General features: G+C 38.7%; 1 protein-coding gene across 4 annotated transcripts; it reads right to left on the reverse strand.

Moving 5' to 3' along the window:
• Positions 1-221: 221 nt before the first annotated feature.
• TESMIN (testis expressed metallothionein like protein) lies at positions 222-19584 on the reverse strand. 4 transcript variants are annotated; one of them, XM_081843824.1, is made up of 13 exons: positions 18951-19584; positions 16688-17238; positions 16054-16168; positions 14676-14734; positions 13862-14023; positions 10866-10986; positions 8376-8452; positions 7117-7190; positions 6131-6202; positions 5197-5299; positions 4226-4363; positions 3007-3182; positions 222-1287 (listed from the first exon to the last, which is right to left on the reverse strand). In XM_081843824.1, the coding sequence occupies exons 1-13, from the start codon at positions 18988-18990 to the stop codon at positions 1095-1097; spliced, it is 1881 nt and encodes a 626-aa protein (XP_081699950.1). In that variant the 5' UTR covers positions 18991-19584; the 3' UTR covers positions 222-1094. The 4 variants fall into 4 exon arrangements, with proteins under 4 accessions (XP_081699950.1, XP_081699951.1, XP_081699949.1 ...); XM_081843825.1 differs by having other exon boundaries at positions 18865-18962; XM_081843823.1 differs by lacking the exon at positions 18951-19584 and adding an exon at positions 18059-18382.
• Positions 19585-20240: the final 656 nt, after the last annotated feature.

Genomic DNA, 20240 nt, shown 5'->3' on the forward strand with positions numbered 1-20240 from the left:
GTGCTCTATAGAAATATCATATGGTTAAAGCTGCAGTATTACACACCCTTACTTGCCTGAACAGACAGGCATAGGATTGCACTGCATGTAAACTAACTGAAATGAACTATTACCAGTGGTGCATAGTACAGTAGGATTGTCCTTTATGCGGCTGCACCAGTATTAAGTAGTTTCTGAATTGTTCCTTGAAAACAAAAATGTTAAAAACTTTTTAAAGGGTATATATTAACTAAACACCAACTTTAATGCAAGTTTTGCTACGCAGAGGTGCAAATCATTCGGATTGTGACTTAAATGTCATGAATTCAATGTTTTACTTTCATATCTACTGCATGTTCCTCTTTTAGCACAAGAAAAATTTCTTAATAAAGGATTGCATTAGCTAAAATTTCTATCAGTTTTCATCATTACAAAATTAGTAAAGTACAGTAAATTGAAAACAATCTTTTAAAACAATTCAACACTAAGATAAATAGAAACCAAATTACATCTGAGGCACTCCCATTTTTACGGCACCATTAATCAGGCTAATTTTCATTTAAATCTGTGAAATAATTAAACTTGGAGGGAAGTTTTGAGTGAGTGTCCTTGACTCAAACAAAAATATTTTAACTAGGAATTATTTTCACGTATTGAGTTTGCATCTAATCAAATTTAATTCAGAGTAATTTAGAAATTATACAATGTGTGTTCCACAAGCCAGTTATCTAGAAAACATCTAAATCTGTGTTTGTTAATCTATTTGAGCCTATAGTAGCAGAAAGATGAGAGATTTTAATTTATAAACCAAAATAATTTAGTTTACATGCTTTTAATTATACTGTTAATCTGGAATATTAACCTGCACCATGTTGACCTCCCTACTGCCACCCTACTCCCCCTCTTGGTTACTTACAATGACCTTTGGCTTGGAAAGCCAGGTAAGCAATGCAGCTCCATCCTGGCCACTACTGTGTAAACTAGCATTATATGGAAATAAAAAATAGCAATGATATGAGAATAAGAATGGTAAGTTATTTTTTATCAATATTATCAGCGTCAAAGGCTATTTCAAGCATTACTGCAGTTCATTGTGCATTTGTATCCAAAGCAGATTATTCAACTTTCAGCCCTTTGGATTTAAATTCAGAGTGCAGGATCTGTGATAAGCATCTTCCAAATTCTTCTAAGATCATTTGTTCTGCTAGGCAAATAGAGTAAGCTTCTTTTTCTGCCTCTTCAGCTTGAGCAAGAAGACAGGCACATGTTGCCTCAACCACTTCCCATGATATACATGTACTAGACTGCCTATTGGAACAAAAAAACCAATATATACTTTTAAAATAAGTAAATTAATGAAAAAGATAAGTTACCAATTTACTCATGGCTGAACTTTTCAGGGTCTTCAAACAGGATTTTCTGTGCCAGGTACACTTTTTTTTGCATTTGGCCTTCAAATATAGGAAAGGGCACAAATTTGCATATGCTTTGTCCCATATGCATTCTTATTTTTTCTTTTGCAAGTGTGTGGAGAGACTGAAATAAATAAAAGGCTACCTACAACTAATAATGTCTCAATGTCAGCAGGTGAAGTTTTCCCCAAAATTTTATTTCCTCATTACAAAAGGCTTAATCTGTTCAATTATTGTCTATTTAACAGTGCTTCATTTTCCCCATACAACTTTCTCGTCCCAGCCACTTTTCTCTGGTTGGAATTCTGGAAGGAAAAGCAACCAGAGGGTTGAGGTGCAGGGCAGAAGCAAAAGGCAGGCGAAAGATTAAGCACTCATCTTCACCTCCCATTTCTTCACTGCGAATCATGCCCTACTCAGGCTACTTTTCAACTCTTTGGAAACAACCTAGATTCACAAAGCTACCGGCCTCTCCAATCCCAATAGCAGGATAAAGCAGCCGCCTCAGGCAGAACCCCCTGAGGTGGTGCCACGACATGTGCCCCACCCACCCCACCACCTGCACCGCTAATTTCCAGTGATTCCTCACCAAAATCTCACAAGAGCTCATGAAGCATAGCAATGGGTGCCAGTGCTGGTGGTGCCAGCAGCAGACCTAGGTTGCTGCCAAATGTGTAGGTCAGCCTTTAGACAGGCAACATACATAAACAGTAAATGAGCTGTTAAAAAAATATTCCTTATACTGTATACCAAGCATGACACTTTCATTCCCAAATAAACTACTCTGTCCATTTCAATAGGTTTTTAAAAAGACCTGCTGCAGTGCTTCCCTTGCTGGTGCACGTCATTGGTAAATAAAAATCTGCTGTACACTGAAGTTTTTGAAGGCTTGTCTACAAGCCTGCTACCACAATTTTAGCAAAGCTGCCAACTTGCCAGCTACACACATTCGACTGCCTGAAATTAAAGCATATGTTGCTTAAAAGGTAAAGGGACCCCTGACCATTAGGTCCAGTCGTGACCGACTCTGGGGTTGCGGCACTCATCTCACTTTATTGGCCGAGGGAGCCGGTGTACAGCTTCCGGGTCATGTGGCCAGCATGACTAAGCTGCTTCTGGCGAATCAAAGCAGTGCACGGAAACGCTGTTTACCTTCCCGCCAGAGCGGTACCTATTTATCTACTTGCACTTTGACGTGCTTTCAAACTGCTAGGTTGGCAGCAGCAGGGACCGAGCAACAGGAGCTCACCCCGTTGCGGGGATTCGAACCGCTGACCTTCTGATCAGCAAGTCCTAGGCTCTGTGGTTTAACCCACAGCGCCACCCGCTTCAAAAACAAACACACCAAACATATATTGGTACCAAAGAGTCAGTGCTACAACCTTCACCTCAGCAGTAACCTGTGTAGCTGAAACAAGTTACTAAGCTGTGACAGAATAATCATACATAAGATGGAGCACCTAGAAAGGAGAAAGCAAAGGTTGAGAGGGACAGACAACTAGGCTGTTGCATATATGTTTAAAATCAGTGCTATGGCATATAAAAAAGTTTGCTATTTTAAGATACATATCTTAGATAAAAGGTGGACATCACATAGGTAATCTTTAATATTTACCTGTCTTTTCTGCTTTTTGATAATATTTCAAAATTAGAAAATGATACAGAGTCATTTCCTTCATAACTTTTAATTTCCATATAGTTTGGTATATTCATTAGCGTTTTTCGATCTGGGCTTTCTTCATAATTTTTGCAACCAACACACTTGCAGATAGATGAACACATGATTTTAGCCTAGAAGATGCAAAATGTTCTAATTCATAAATCAGTCAATACTATTAAATAATATAAGATCTGGCTCTGCTACAATACAAGGACTCAGCCATACAGCAGCAAATAAAACATTTTAAGTGCAATATGCAACGTGACACTAGATACCAATGGTGAGTCTTATGGAAAATTCAATGTGTTGTTTTTTTAAAATGATTTTTAAAAAAACATTTTCAGAACGGTTTTTATGTGTGTATATTCCACCTATGTATGATTCCTTGGAAGTATGCAATTATTTCCATAGGCACAATTCAAGTATCAAACTTGTTTCCAGAAACAATTTGAAGCACTGGGGTAGACCTATAAAAGTCTTGTATGGGACTCATCCATGAATCTGCTCTTAATATCTGTCTTGGATTTGCTGCTCCTATCTTTAATACTCATGTGTATCACATTTACCTTCAGGTGCCATAAGAAAGGACCTTTTTCTGGGTTCTCCTAAAGTTGATTTCATTGACAAATTGAATGTGTATCTTGTATTCTTTGTAAACAGCTGAGTTGTATTTACAGTTAAGAGGGATACAGATTTTGTTAAATAACTAAAAAATAAATAAGATATACTGGTACTCATCACTTCAACCATCAAAGAAGCATCTTTGGTTTCTTGTACAACCCTCACATACTGCTTTGTAAAATATATCATACCTGCATGGCGGAATAGGAAATGCTTTCTTCATTTTGCCAGCATATTTCCATTTACCTTTCTTCTAGTGCAGATGCAAAAGACAGGGCTGTTGTACCTTTAATAATTGTGTAGATGTAGAAGAAAAGTTTCACCTGCTGTAAAGATACAAAAGCCCTGTCTTTTTTTACAGGTGGCCACCCAATATTCTAGTTGCTTTTAAACTTTGAACCTGCTGCTAGAGCCTGCAGTTTTCCATGAGGAGCACACTCTATGGGAGTTTCCCCTCAGATAAAGTTTCTAAGTGCCTACAATATTACTGGATGAATCCCACCACTGTTACACATTTTTATAAAGCAGAATTAGAAAATTTCATTGAACAAACCTCAAAGCATTCACAGTAATTTTTTAGGCAACCTGACCGCTTACAATTACATCCTTTATTATGTCTGGGCTTGATATCTCCTAGTTTCCCTTTTCCAATCTTTGGCAGGAAAGCTTCTGGATTTCTGTCAAGACAAGCCTAAAACAAATATTTTTTTATTTATATAGAAGACATTCAAATTGAAAAAAAATCATTTTTTTACTTTTTTATAGCTTACTTTATTTCTAAACTATGCTTTTCTGAAGGCATATTAATTATTTTTACAGGTGGTAGCAATCAAGGAAGTTCTTGTTTATATGGTCCACCTGTTAACATGAGACAAGATGTACTCACAGCACTGTATGTTGTCGTCTGTGGAGGCTATTCTGCTAGAGCTACTAGGATACAGTCCTTCCAATAAAAATGTCAAGCAAATCTCAAAACCACACATTCTTTCCCATCATGTACACATTAGATAGTTAAATGAACTCAGAGGCTTGTGGGGACATTTCTATCAATCTTCTAGTCTTTGGCACATCAGCTCTGTGCATTGCTCAGCCAACCCTAATCTAAAAGTATGGCTATGGTAAAGAGGTCCCTTCCATGTATCTCTAGGACATGGGTAGGCAAACTAAGGCCCAGGGGCCGGATCTGGCCCAATCGCCTTCTAAATCCGGCCAGCGGACGGTTTGGGAATCAGTGTGTTTTTACATGAGTAGAATGTGTACTTTTATTTATAATGCATCTCTGGGTTATTTGTGGGGCATAGGAATTCATTCATTATTTTTTTCAAAATATAGTCCAGCCCCCCAAAAGGTCTGAGGAACAGTGGACCGGCCCCCTGCTGAAAAACTTTGCTAACCCCTGCTCTAGGAGGACTGCCAGCTTTTTAGCCCTTGCTGATGAGATTTCTTCTTCGTCTCTTGTTAGGAAACAGGACAGTAATTAACACAGGAGATATAATAAAAAGTAGATAATAATACTTGCATTACCTTAATTGCCTTAATCCTCTCTAGTTCGTGTTGTGGGTTGTTATAACAATTATTGCAGTTGCAGTTACTGCAGAAATCACCATTGGCAAAGCAATCACAGTATCTGTGTTTAACAAAGGCAGCAGATGAAATACATTTTATAGTTCATCATTTTCAAGGATGGTTCATGTAGTCATGTGGTTATCTGTGCATTCTATGATTTTGTTTTTCTCTGTCCCCAATTTTTTGGCGTTCTGAAGATTGCAACCAATCCAGCAACCAACATTTCATGCAAGTGCTTATAATGGGAGGTTGCTGATCCCATTCTCTTTAGTTTCCCTTCTAGATATTTTCTGTCTCCTTTTTATTCTAAAGCAGCATTGATTATGTCTTATTTAATGCAAGTAATTAAGTAATCTTCCCATTCCGCATGTAAACATTTACATGAACCTTTACTCATGATACCTACTAAAGAGTGGCAGAGGAAAACGAATGAATATCAGATAAAAAAGGCTGATACATTTTCAACATGCATTTTGTATATAAAAGCAATTTTTTTTATAAAAAAAATACTATTACAATGTTAGAAGAAAGTAAGGAACATAATGGCTCAGAACCTCTATTTTCTATATTATCTTTATATAGTACTATGAACAACTAGAGATACACTTATTTTGTCATGGTATCTACCGGTATTTTTTTGTGCTGCCTTATTTTTCAACATGCTTCCAGAAGTGTATCTTCCAGGCATTACTTTGTATGCATCAGGCTAAGCACTGTGCATAAAAAGAAGAGGAAAATGCAGCTTCAGGTGTGGTAAATTAATATCCTGTTCTATATCAAAGTCCTGTTTACTGCCATGGCTTCAGTTTAATACATATGGCAGGAATAAATTAATTACATTTGGAGGTTTTTTTACACTAAGAATAGATACTTCAATATTTCGTTTACTTACAATTTGAGACACTGTGATTTTGTGCAGTTGCATGGCTTTTTTGACTTTGTATCCCAGGAGCTGCAAGGTAACCTAGGCATTGCATTTTTTTTTAAAAAAAAGAAGCACATTATTAGATATATAATTAAAAATTATATATTTAATGTCTTGGGAAGATTATTAGAGATTACACCCATTTACTGGTGAAAAAGCATGAAAAATGGGACTCCTAACTATGACTCCATTCACAGAACCTTGTTTTGCTACCTCAAGTCCTCCATATCACTTGCTGTAGGAGTAATGAATCTCTTGAACAAATCATCATTCAATCTTCTGTTATACAGAGGGAAACATAATGCATCGGGTCCTAAAATAAACTGAACTTATCCTTCCTCCCCCACTGCAGCTCCCAATGGCTCTGGTGGGCTGGAGCCCCTCCTAACAAAGTAGGATGGGATGGGAGGCTTCTGAAGGAGCAGGAAATCAACCTAGGTAGGACCTGGATATAAGTCAACAGAAGGACCATTTCTCATCACCACCTCCTCAGGATTATGCTGAATATGTTGTACCAAGGGTTCAATGGCCAAAACAAACAAAAGAGGAGAATGTTGATAGCCTTGCTTCATCCCCAACTGTGGACTAATTTGATTAAAATCAAGATTATTTATTATCACTTTATCAAACAAATCACTATATACTTGTTATATTTTATTTATAAATTTAGGGTCAAATCTCATCATTTTGATAACACCAATTAAGTACACCTACTCCACACAATCAACAGATTTGAATATTTTAAATAGTAACACCATTAGTGGAGTGTGAGTAGTTTTACAAAAACAAATAATATTTAACAGTTACCAATTAGATCTGAAATCTGGAGGTAACAGACAAAGCTAGCCTGACTAGGGTATAGAGCTTTTCAGTATTGTAGGGATTTGTATAAATACCATGTCTTATTATTAAAGACATTAACAAATATATATATATATCTATTACTGTCTTACCCAACTAAGGTCAGTTTTGTTGGCTCTTGAAGATTTTTATCTGAATGGCATGTATATATGGATCCATTATCAAGCTGCTCAAAATACAAACCAGATATTCCATTTGCATTTAGTTGTCAACTTTTTATATACATTTAAAAAACAAAAATATTATAAAAATAGATTAAATAATCAAGATAAAATATTTATAAATCACCTTCATAAATGTTAGAACAAGTCATGGAAAAGTGAAATATACTTTAGGAAAAATGGTATTTTAGGATTGATATTTGCCTTTAGCTTATACTCTTAAGTATTGACACTATTTTCATGTTGCTGACTGGGACCAGCTCCAAATTTTGGAGCACTAGTACAATAAAAAAAGGCTACCTTGTTGCTCCTAATAATTATCACAGGAGACACAGATCTCCATCCTTGATTTTGCAATCTGCTTGTTTCCAGATCAGGTATCTTTCTCTCTCCCATATAGTCTTCTTTTTATTGTGGGTCTGTGGCACATCGTTACACATACCCTGCAGGCTTTGGATTAGTAACAGACTTTTATTCTTTAGATCTAGGGTTTGTGTATACCTAATGAATGTATTAAATGCTTGTGTGCTGTATAACTGTGCTGCCTGAAGCAGCATCTATATTAGGGTTGCCATATTTCAAAAAGTGAAAATCTGGACACAAAAGTTATTTTTTGCCATTCAACCACAGTATTCCAGGTGTCTCTGGGAAATTCCGGATGTATGGCAACCCTAACTCCGTCTCTTCATTTTTGTGAAATAGACTAATCTTTCTCTACTTCCTGGTATGATTAGTTAGGTATAAGGGTTAAAGCTATACACCCATTTTTAATGGACACATGCACTCCTTTCCATGCAAAAGGCTCCAATCCCCTGAGCTGTATATTGAGGCCATGTGTGTGGTGGTAAGGCATGTGGGTTCAGATGCATGCCTCATAACACCTCCCCAACCCTCCAGAGGAGATTTGGGGAGTACAGGGGGAAGAGAGGGGCAGAATTCCTGCTGTGCTATCAGGAATCCTTGCAACAGCTTCCACTAGCACAACAGGTTTGTTGAATATGGCCCATTCTAACAAGGCCTGCCTGTAGCAACAAAGCAGAAACATGAGACAAGACATCTAAGCAGGAAATGGTTGGGTACTAACATATGAACAATCTGCATATCTCTTGGTAGACAGAGAAAGACGCATGATATGCAGTTTGAGAATGTCAAATTAAAAACTCTTATCTGAGGGCAAAAGTAACACTTACCTCTTGTGCACAGACATTCAGTTTACCTCCAACGGGTAAAAACTGTCCCAGTACAGATGTTACAGAATTACTTGCATCTAATAGGAAAATATTTCATTTAGGTCAGTGCAAGATTTAAACAAATACATATTTGGATAACTGACCTACATTTCAGAGGAACTAAGAGATGTAAACAGTTACTTCTTTAGCATAAATAAAACTTAAAAATAATTAAGTTTTTAACTATGCTAAAGAAGTTTGACATTTTCCATATATTTATCTTTCCAACCCAAACTGCATTTATTTCACACAAATATAAAAAGAAAGGATCCTACAGAGGGCAAAAAAACACATAAGACGCTCCAGAAGCCCAGGATGGTGGTAGTTTAGTTGTAAAGTCATGTTCTGCATGCAAAATATACATGTTCAACTCCTGATATTTCCAAATACAAATTGGAGAGACTGCCTGAAAGGCAGGATTGCTGCTGCAATATATTGAGATACATGAACCAGTGGCTTGATGGCATAAAGCAGCTTATGTTCACTAAGTAGGAACAGCAGCAGTTTGGAGACCAAGCTTCTGAGGCTGTTTCTAAAGCATCTCCAACTAACTGTCCCAACACATATCTTTGCACATTTCACTTTCACATGCACTTCCATGTTCATGACTATCAGGCTTCGTTTTATATATTTATATAATTTTGTGCAAATCAAATCCCTTTCCCCCAGCTCAAAAAATATGTGCCCTATGCTAAGAATTGGGTCCCGCAAAGAGTGAGTTTATTTTGAAATAGTGGTTTGGAGAATAATGAAAAGGCTTGGCTTGGCTTCTTCTTCTAAAAAGCTAAAGGTGTCCTTGTGTATGGGTGTAACAGCAATTGTCAAAATTTAAAAGGTCAAAATAAAAAACCCCTTCCAATAACGAAAAATGGGTGCAACAATAACTATTTAGCAATGCAAGTCTAGTCTTAGAAAAGCTTTTGCTTCTTTGTACTTTAAACAGATAGAAAAGGCTTGTAAATCATATGATGTGGACTGCACTTCCTCCTTGTGCATTAATAGCAACTTGTATGAAAAAAAATTCTGGTCTGGATGCACAGTGAACTACCATTCAATGGGTCTTACTTCTGAGTAGACATGCATAAGATTGCACTGTTGGTCTCAGGCCCAAATTTTTAAAATGTACTGCATTACTGCAATTGCAGGTGGTTTGAGGAGAAATTGTCTGAGTGTAATTTAAATATGTACAATTATTAAATTTTTTACAATTACAATTTTTGAGAAGAAACCTAAGAAAGACTCCTTCTCAGATTTTACCTTTGTCATCATTCAGAGACAGTGATTGCTATATAACAATATTGTGAAAAGAATGCTTATTGAAATATTATCATTACTATATTGATCTATTAAAATTATCAGATTCCTTTATAGTTGATTGAACAGTGACATCATGTGGATGGTTTGGGTAAATGCAGACAGAACTCCCCCTTGCAAGCATACACAATTTACTAGGAGCCTTTCTACACTTAAGATTCCATGGTAGCCTAAGTCCTTATTTTGTTCCTAAACTGTTGAGCTCAGTCTAGACATCTCCCCTAACTGCATGTTTCTGTTATGGGAATACTGCATTTTCCCAAAGTTGAGAGCATTATATTTTATAACTTAGAAAACGTGGTGCTTTCCCCAGAAAATTGCCCTATGGATTATGAATATTTGAGTTTTACAGATGTCATCTGGCTAATGTCTATCATGAAGCTTGCTGAAGTATACACACAGGATCTATATTGGCAATAAATAAAACAATGAGACAAGGCACCTGAGCATTCCATTGTTGGGTGGCAAAATTATTCAGCATATTCTGCACATCCCTTAGTGAAGTTAGTGAAGGGAATGTTCACAATGGCTGGATCTTTTCAATGATTCAGGTTCCCCATGTCCATACCTTTAGGTGATTATTTACATTTTATGTCCTTAGTGTTTGTCCACTCTCTGGCTGTGCCATCAGAATACTACAATGCAGTCTCATCAGTATTATACTTGTTCCCTCAAAGTGTTCATTTCAAGCACCTTTGGATTTCTTTGTTTTTGTTCTGATCAAAGATGCTCAAGACAGTTTTCAACAGTATATAGGAATTAACAATAGTGTTTAACAAAAACATAATATATGTTGAAGTACATATATTTTACAAAAGTGGAGGAATTCAGCAAAACTACCCTGATGTGAAGACAGGATGAATATTATTGTTTCCTGATTAAAGGTGCATGAATCTGTCAATTTCAATTCCCTCAGGAATTCAGTTTGATTCTCAACATTTCCACATCAGTTTGTAATTTATTAATTTTTTGAATTCTCATGAAAATTTGTCAGCATTTTAGTGTAAATACGCATTTTTAGATGAAATATTGCTCAAATCCACATTTTTGCTAATCACATTTCCCTAACACAATGCATTTTGTTCTGTTATTTTCACTAATTATATATGTTGTTCATATTTTCCAAAATTTCAATACCTGTCTGAGGATACTTAGGCTGGTCTTGATACTGGGGGACCAAATGAACTGCTTTTAATTCTCTTGTGTCTGTATTGTTTATACAAAGTATATGAGTACCACCCTTCAACTGGCAGATGATCTGAATTGCATAATCAACAAAAAAAATCATCAGATTAAAACCCATATCACACTCCTTAAAATGAGCATCAAAACTTAATATACAACATAATAAAAGTATGAAATTAAAAAAGCTTAAGATTTTTCTTAAAAATCAACAGTGAAGGATCAATACATACTTCCTGCAGGAGGGCATTCAACAAATACATTTATATCATAATCGTCAGGAGATGGAGATATAGCTCTGTCATTTGTGTGGCAAGCCTCTAGTTTGTACAAAGATAAGATTTCCCCACCCACCACTGGCATTTGGCCCTTGGATGGTTGTTCACTAGGGAATGTGACACTTGGGCTGAACAAAGTTATCCACTCCTGCTTCAGTGGAGAGCATGCCCCACCCAGAACCAGCTGCACACCGCCCAGCTGAGCAGATTTCTCAGCCAACAGGACTTCCACTTTATAATAGGAGCCAACCTAAGGGACCGAGGGGGCTTCGTCCCCCATAAAATATTTAAGGGGTGGGCCCCCCAAAGTTGAGGGGTATTGCCATTCAAATGGTGTGCATGCATCATGTCATGTGATGGATTATGCAGGGTGGGGCTTACCTGCCCAATATTTTATTAAAGTTGGCACCCCTGCACTTCATCAGGTTCTTTGCCTTCATAATCCCAAAAATAACCTTCACATTCATAACTGCCACTACCTCCCTGGGATTAAGTTAAGGAAAAGAGAGGTAGAGCTGTGTGTCATCAGCGTACTAATGCCATTAGCACACTGAAAAAACAAAACAAATTCCTTCCAGTAGCACCTTAAAGACCAACTAAGTCAGTTCTTGGTATGAGCTTTCGTGTGCATGCACACTTCTTCAGATACACCTGACTTAGTTGGTCTTTAAGGTGCTACTGGAAGGAATTTGTTTTGTTTTGACTATGGCAGACCAACACGGCTACCTATCTGTAATTAGCACACTGATTACACTGAAGTCTAAACCATCAGATGGCTTATCCCAGTAGTTTTCAACTAATGCTAAAAATCATACAGACAAGATAGAAGTTGAAGCCAGCAACCAAGGGGTAGAATAGAAGTCCCCCCCAGCAGTGCATTCTGAATCCATTATCCCAGAATGGAGCAGAAACACAACATACTGTGCCTCTAAGTCCTACCCTAGTGATTTGCTTTAGAAGGATACAAATGCCAATGGTACTGAAGTATTCCAAACCTTGCCTGGAAGCCAGATTTGAAAGGACCTAAGTAACCAATGCCTAAGACAGTTGAACTATTACTGAACTTAGAGAATCTTGCTTCTGAGTAAGCTTGCTTAGGATTGTGCATTAAATAGTTAAAAATGTCATATAGCAGAAACAGTTGATGAGAAAAAGAACTTGGAACAAAGCCAAGGAAATATATTGGGTGGGAAGGGTAGATTAGGTAAAGTAGATGACAGTCCATAATGCTGCTCTGAAGAAGCTCTGAAGAAGCAACTAATCATACACATATGGGTAAAGGGACCCCTGATCATTAGGTCCAGTCGTGACCGACTCTGGTGTTGTGGCGCTCATCTCGCTTTATTGGCCGAGGGAGCCGGCGTACAGCTTCTGGGTCATGTGGCCAGCATGACTAAACCGCTTCTGGTGAACCAGAGCAGCACACGGAAACACCGTTTACCTTCCCGCCGGAGCGGTAACTATTTATCTACTTGTACTTTGACGTGCTTCAAAGTGCTAGGTTGGCAGGAGCTGGGAATGAGCAATGGGAGCTCACCCCATTACAGGGATTCGAATCGCTGACCTGATCAGCAAGCCCTAGGCTCTGTGGTTTAACCCACAGTGCCACCCACGTCCAGGCTGCTCTGAAGAAACATCTAATCATAGACATATAGTCAAGACTATAAACAGAACTATAAAATGGTCATTGTTTTCTTACTGCCTACATGGCACCACTAAGAGGAAGCTACTCTACTAAGAGCCTTGCAGTTTCATTCTAATAAAAACATAGACAACAATGACCGCTCCCCACTTAAAACGGGGGGCGCCCTTTGCGTGGACGCGTGCAGCCCTGGATCTGGAGTGGCCCCATCAGCATAGCCTTTGTCTTCCCTCAGGTGGGATACCCCAGTGAGTTGTCCAATCCCACCTGGGGGAAGCGTTGCCAGGGAAACCAGGCCAGGTAGGGGGAGGGATTACCTGCCCACACAATAGAGGGTGAATCTTAATTGGTAATCCTCACTTGGCTCCAGAGCTTCTCCCACCCTACCCACCCTCAGTTAATGTCTTCTTTTGCAGGTTAACTTTTCTTCATAGGTTTTGCAGGTTAACCTGTCTCCACAGGTATGCGAGCGCTGCTACGATAAGGTTGCTGTTAAAGGGCCGGAAAGGAATTTCCCTGCATTGGCAGGTTTCGCCTTTCCCGTAGCAAAACGTCACAACTTTGGCGGTATCAGGCCTTGGGCGGAATCCTTTAGTCCATCTTCCTCTTTGCGGCGGCGATACCAGGGTTCCCCGTTAAAGGGGTTTTTGAAGGGAGGCTTTGGCCGTACGCCGAAAGGTCGTCATTGCTCTCGCCTGCGGCGGCGTAACGGGGGCGGCTATCTCTGCTTGAACATATGTTCTCCAGAGCCGGCCCATCCCCCACACACACACTGGATAACCCTGATGCTCCCTAGGTCCCCGGCTGGGGACTAGGGAGGGAGAACGCCCAATGCCTGAGCCAAGGTCTACCCACATTTGAAATTTAATAAAGTTGTGGCCAATTTAATCCCATAGCACATTGTCTAGAGTCGTTATTCCACATGACGGGGGGGGACCACTCGGGATCTGGGGACTCCGCCTGTCCACGCAAAAAACTATTGGCAAAGTTTTCCTGTGCAAGTTATTATATTGTAAAAACACAGCAGTTACCACTTGAGGACTGGCATAATTTCTCTGTGAACAGGTAGGTTCCTCCGTTGCATTTTGTGAAGCTGCTAGGTTATGGCTGATTTCTTCACCATTTGAATTTTGAAAAACTGCTTCATCTGAATTATTAGCTGTAATGCTAACAACTGCTTCTCTGACCTCAGCCTGAAATATAATCAATTTCATATTTTAAAGGATGTGCTTACAGTATGTTGCACTGTTAAAAAGCTGGTGTTGAAAAAAATAATTGAAGTTGCTTAAATTGATCGGAAACATTATGATCGAATTGATACATAGAATAGTCAATTAAAATTGTCATTATTACCACTATCTTTAAAAGCCCAACTTACATCTAAAGGACTAAGAAAGGATGGGAAAAAATAATCTGAAATAAATACCGGTAATTACATTCCACATTGTTTTGAGTCATTTAAATAATAGTATGAATAAATTACAGAAGGTGTATCAAGTAATCAATTTTATTGGATGCTAAGGATTCAATACAGATAGTAATTCTGTGTCTGTGTCCTAAATGCATCCATGGTACTTTTTCTCTGGCATCCTGTTTCCCATAATAACTGGATGTTCAGGAGGTAGCTGTACCCAGGAGTGTCTTTGCCCAACTTTCATTCATACAATGGCTTCATCCATTTCTAGAGAAGTCGGGTCTGGCTATGCTGACCCATTCAAAACCATCAAAGCAGAGGTTGTGGGGGAGGGGGGACAGACAAAAAATTGGGGGACATCTGCCTATGCAACTCACTGTGGATCCAACTCACATTATCCTAACAAGTAGTAAAACATAGTATATACTTACAATCTCATCACAAACAGCAGCAGTATCCTGAGATGAAACAGTGATACCGTTGCATGATTCTACAACACAAAATGGAGTTGAAGAGAAAATTATGTGGACAATGTTAAATATTCAATCTAATCAGAATATTATTGTTTATATCCCACGACTGTTACAATATAACTCATAAAACCAACAACGCTTGAAGTTGAGTATAAGCAATTGAGTGTAGAATAAGAAGAGCAAGTAGAAACGGCAACCTTCCTAGGTACAATTCAAACATATTTCCCCTTACAGTGGTACCTCGGAAGTCAAATGGAATGTGTTTCAGAAGTCTGTTCGACTTCCAAAACGTTTGGAAACCAATGCACGGCTTCAGATTGGCTGCAAGAAGCTCCTGCAGCCAATCGTAAGCTCCAGAAGCCACATTGGACATTTGTATTCCAAAAAACGTTGGCAAACTGGAACACTCACTTCCAGGTTTCTGGCATTTGGGAGCCAAAACGTTCGACTTGCAAGGCATTTGGGATTCAAGGTACGACTGTATTTCAAATCCATTCAAAGGACTTTCACTGGGGTAATTTCTTTATAGTAAATTTTTATATGACAAAACAATCTAAATTATTTTAAAATACATTTGAAATGTAAGTTTCAAATGAATATAAATTCAAATGAAAATATGAAGTATTTGAAAATGAAACAAAAAGAAACATCCTAAGGAAAAAATGAAGGCACCCCATTACACTTTGTAATGTACTGAAAAATTAAGGCTTAAAGTGAATGGCTGTTAACTTTTCAGTAAATTATGGTCAGGATGCCAATAGGATTTTCATGAGGGCGCACACATATAATATTTGAATATGGTTTGTATCCTGTGCAAATTGTGTCCTGCTTTGCAGGTGGAGGGGGAGGCAAAGATAAATCAGGGACTCCATGCAAATAAGGGGACATACTGAATGCCAACAGGTGCAAGTTTCCCCAGAATTGTATTTCCATAGTAGAATAGGTTTAACATGGATCTCTATCCATCACATAGCTGTTAAAAGAACAAAGAACATTTCCATTTCTGAAACAGCGCTACATTCACTGCAAGTGCCTTCCATTCCTGGAAGCTTTAGAAAACAAGTTGCAACTGAAACAACTTGGATACCAAGTGTGAAGTTTCCAACTGTAATCAATAAACAGCAAATATAGGGCAAAAAGTTACACAGTTTCCTTTAATGTAATAATTGGTAAACAAAAGGCCTCCATTTCTGATTCCTTTAAATTAGTAAAAGAGCTAAAGGTAAAAATGATTTATCTTTAATAATAATAAGCAATCCAGAAAACATATTAAGTGGAAACCCATCTGCACAAAACAAAAGATGCAAACATGAAAGGATATTTCAAAAACACTCACCACCAGAACACTCTGGTATGGCTTGTGACACTGTAGAACTATTAATAATTCCTTTGATTTGGTCACAAGAAACACAGTTCTTTGCATCTGCAGTTGAAGTTATTGTTCTCAATACCTAGGAAAGCAAACATACTGTTCGAACTTAATATACAAAACTATTTGTGCTGTAATAATAATATTTAAAAATGTTAAATTATATACATTGTAATAGTACTATAACAAATCTTATCTATATCCCATGATCGATCCTGTCATGCCTCAGTCCTCCATCAGGAGGCTGAGAGGGATACACACCCAATGCCTATGCAGAGTATGTGGCCAATTTTAAATCCCAAAATATTGTCTTGTCCAGTTTGTTCTCCTTCTTAGGATGGACCTTGCTCCTTGGGGTGGGATCACTGTTAGTGGGACAGCAGTATTGTTCTCATTCTCAGGACATGAAGAGCTAGAAATGTACCTAATTAGGACTAAAATGCATTCATGATATATTCCACATGTATCATAATGCAATATTTCTAAGCTGCCCTACATTTTCATTAAATGATGCTGAATTTTTATCGAAAGCAACTAAAATGCAATGATTACTTCAAAGCACATATATTATGATTCAGGTATTTTTAAAAAACAGTCTTACTGGTATCATGTCTACATTTGTATTGACTGCTCCATCAGCAGTACTGGTGCCAAGAGATAGCATGGAACCTCTATGTTCTGTCATTAAAGAAGATGGAAAATGGATATTCTGTGAGCCCAGTTGCAATTGTGGTAAATATGCACATGTTGTCACTTCTGAAAGAGTCGCTTCTGGTAATTTCTGATATTTTCCAAGGACTTCATCACAAAACTCTTGTGTACATGGCTGCATTTTAACTTCAAACATTGCATTTTCATTTTCTCTATTCAGAGTATGTTTCCCGCGATTCAGTGCAGCTTCAGCCATAGAACTTAAATAGGTGTCTTGACTGGAATAGAATTCTTCTTCAACTGGTTTATTAATTAAATCATTCTTTGGACTAAGAATTTCGGAATTAAATGTCTTCACAAGTCCATTGTCTATTCTTGAAATTCTACTAAAGGTTATATGACTTTCCATAGGTACAGTTAAACTTTCAGATTGGTAGTATTTGATCTCTGTAGAGACATCTATTTGTCCTGGGCCAATTTTCATCTTGGTAGCTGTTTCAGCTTCAAAATAAACAAACAAAAATAAGCAACAAATCATATCCAACATAAGACTCCAATCCTAAGCATATGCTCACTGATCACTTACATACTGGATGGTGTATACACAAGATCTCACTCTTGCACTCTGCAAATCCACACTACAAACTCACCCTTAGTTTTACAGATAGTAACTAACATGGATTAGAATTCCCAACTGAAATGTAAACTTTCAATGGCGTAATGGAGAATCATTCACTTGTGTTTTCACTTTTAACCACCTTCTAGGGGGGTACTGGTTAAATTCAAATGCCAATTTGCTTTAACTGATCTTAATTGTATTTTCTTCAGTAGTACTGCTGTGCATGTCTGATCTTCAAACATATAAACACTATCATCAGCAATCAATATAGAGTCGCAACTTTTTCTATGCATTTGAAGTGCTTAAATTGTTTTTTATTAGACCACTGTTACTTGAACATGAATTATCTATTTGCCTTAGCTATACCTGAAACTTTTCCATTGTTTGTGACAGAAACTTCTATGTATTATGAGAAAGTACATATTCTTACACTAGTATGAACTTGTCTTTTAAACATCACCATATGTAGTTTGGGAAATGATTTCCCATTACTATTACTATACTCATAATAAATGTACCTTTTAATATCTACATTCAGTACTCAAACATATAAAGTTTTGAGATACAATTCCAAATAAGAAACAGACCCTATTGTTGGCAGACTAGATGCAGACTATATACATTATAAAGAAATAACAAAAAGTACAGCTGAGGGGCATAAATGTGTTTTGTTTTTTTGTTTTTGTAAACTATTATACGGACCTTCCAAAAATTTCAGATCAAACTTTTGCAACTGTGCCACTTCGAAATAGTATGTTTGCATCTGGATAACCCTGTCCTATGATCTCCCATTTGCCTACCTGAAACAAAGGAGGTTTTTTTAAAGTATGTGTTGTGGTGGTTACCTCACACATTACAGATTAAGGGTATATTTACTTGTATCTAAAGCAATTACACACCTCTACTTCACCTGAAGCAACAGTGCAATATAGATCTGTGTTGCTGCTTTGGATGCACCTCTATATTGTGTATGGTGCATATCAGGGGTGGCTAACCTGGAGCCTTCCAGGTCTTATTGAATTAGAATTCACCTCATCCCTGGCTCTTAAACTTTGCTGTCTGGGGCTGATGGGAGTTGTTACCCAACAACAAATGGAAGACCACAGGTTCCCCTGTATTGATGCACACATGCACACTTTATTGGCCCAGCATGAAGATGTTCAGAGCTTCATGGTGTCTCCTTTTCACCAGGAGTGGGTGAAAAACCTGCCTGCCCAGAGTGGCTGGGGCAACCCAGGCAGATGGGTGGCAAATATTATTATTATTATTATTATTATTATTATTATTATTATTATTATTATTAGCCCTGACACGAATGAGGACACTGGCCAAGGATGGCTTCCATGTAGAGATGGTGGAATATGGGATGCTTCACACTTTGCAGGTCTGACACCCCCGTGTGCGGTACACAACTAGTTCACAAAGACTTGTTGTTCATCCTTGGCATGTTTGCTTATTGTAAACACCAGTGCCCCAGGCTTGGGACGAACTTGATGGCAACTACATACAAGGTGAAGCAGCAGCCCTCACGCAGGCGGCGGACATTCTTTTAAACCGTGGTGGCTGAAGCGGGCCAGCCACCCCGCCACCTCACCTTCCCCCTCCGCAGATTCCCGCCTTTTCCCCTCCATCATCAGCACTGCATTATGAGCAGCGCTCGCCGAAGGGGTGCCAAGGAGCCGTTGGCTGGGAAGTTTTAAGCGCAGAAGCGCCCGCGAGGGCCAGCGCGCGGGAAAAGCCGCTTCCTGCTAAGCAGTCCCGCCAAGGGGGGCGGATCTCCCTCCGGGCGGTTTTTCCTCAGCGCTTCTCCGCGCGCGCCTGCAAAAGCCACGCCGCCCGCTCGCATCTCTGAGCGGAGTGGATTCACGCTGGGCGCTGAAGGGAAAAGAATTCAGCCTTCCCGCCTCTTCTTTCCCAATCTCAACCCCTTTCGATATTAGGGCAAGAATCACACAGCCGCCTTTAATCAGCAAAACGAGGCAACATGTGCAATTGTTAAAACTCCTCTTCCCTTCCCCAGCCGGCGCCTGTTTTGAGGCAGCGGCTGAGAATCTAGGGGCTTTGCTGGTTTTCTCTCTTTTTTAATAAGGGGACATTCGCTTAAAAACGCCTGAGGATCAGTGAAAATATAAGGCACAGAATGGCATGAGGGAAGTTCCAGAATAAGGAACATTCCCCGCCGAAGATACGCAGATAGTATCAGTGCCGGATTTATGTATAAGCTAAACAAGCTATAGCTTAGGGCCACACTCTCTTGGGGCTCCCCAAAAAACTTAAAGGGAAAAAAGGTGTACATTTCCAAAATATAAGATAAAAAACAAATAAAACAAAACCTACATACAGCAACAGTGTTTTGTGTTGTGTAGGCTCCTATGATGTAAGTAATGGGCCGTACGTGCTATATAAAGGGCCCTATTACCTTCAGTATAGGGCCTCATGAAACCTAAATCCAGCCCTGAGTACAAGGCTGCTTCGTTTTTAACACATGTAATGTTAACGAGCAAAGTTGGCACGGGGTAAAAAAGAGCTAAGCAAAGTTTACAACTCCATCCGTCTTTTTTTTTTTTTTTAGTGGATTTTCTGTTAGATAAGAGGGAATTTATACACAACTAGACACCACGTCATATTCTCTGACTTCTTCCCTCACCCTCGCTTCTTGTGGCACAGCAGCAGCATGCACAGGGCAGCATCAAGTAACTAGGGCAGGAAAAAAACCTTGTCAGAACAGTGCAGTTTAATCATCCTCCCATAGGAGCCAACTCCTTGGGGCGGAGGAGGCTTAGCCAGCCCCACAGTAAAATATTTGGGGGCAAAGTTGATGGGCACTTCCATTGTGTGTGTGTGCAGTGTCATGTGATTATGTGAGACAGGGCCCACATATACA

This window comes from Podarcis erhardii, assembly GCF_964252035.2.
Source record: "Podarcis erhardii genome assembly, chromosome: 1".
NCBI lineage: Eukaryota > Metazoa > Chordata > Lepidosauria > Squamata > Lacertidae > Podarcis > Podarcis erhardii.

Bases quoted from the DNA above. Each gene is read 5' to 3' on its own strand.
- TESMIN (XM_081843823.1), bottom strand. From the start codon at position 18,119: ATGCAAACATACTATTTCGAAGTGGCACAGTTGCAAAAGTTTGATCTG. The intron at 7,191-8,375 runs GTAAGTGTTACT...TATTTTGAGCAG, and splicing joins TGAATGTCTGTGCACAAGAG to CTTGATAATGGATCCATATA. The intron at 5,300-6,130 runs GTAAGTAAACGA...TGTTAAACACAG, and splicing joins AAATCACAGTGTCTCAAATT to ATACTGTGATTGCTTTGCCA.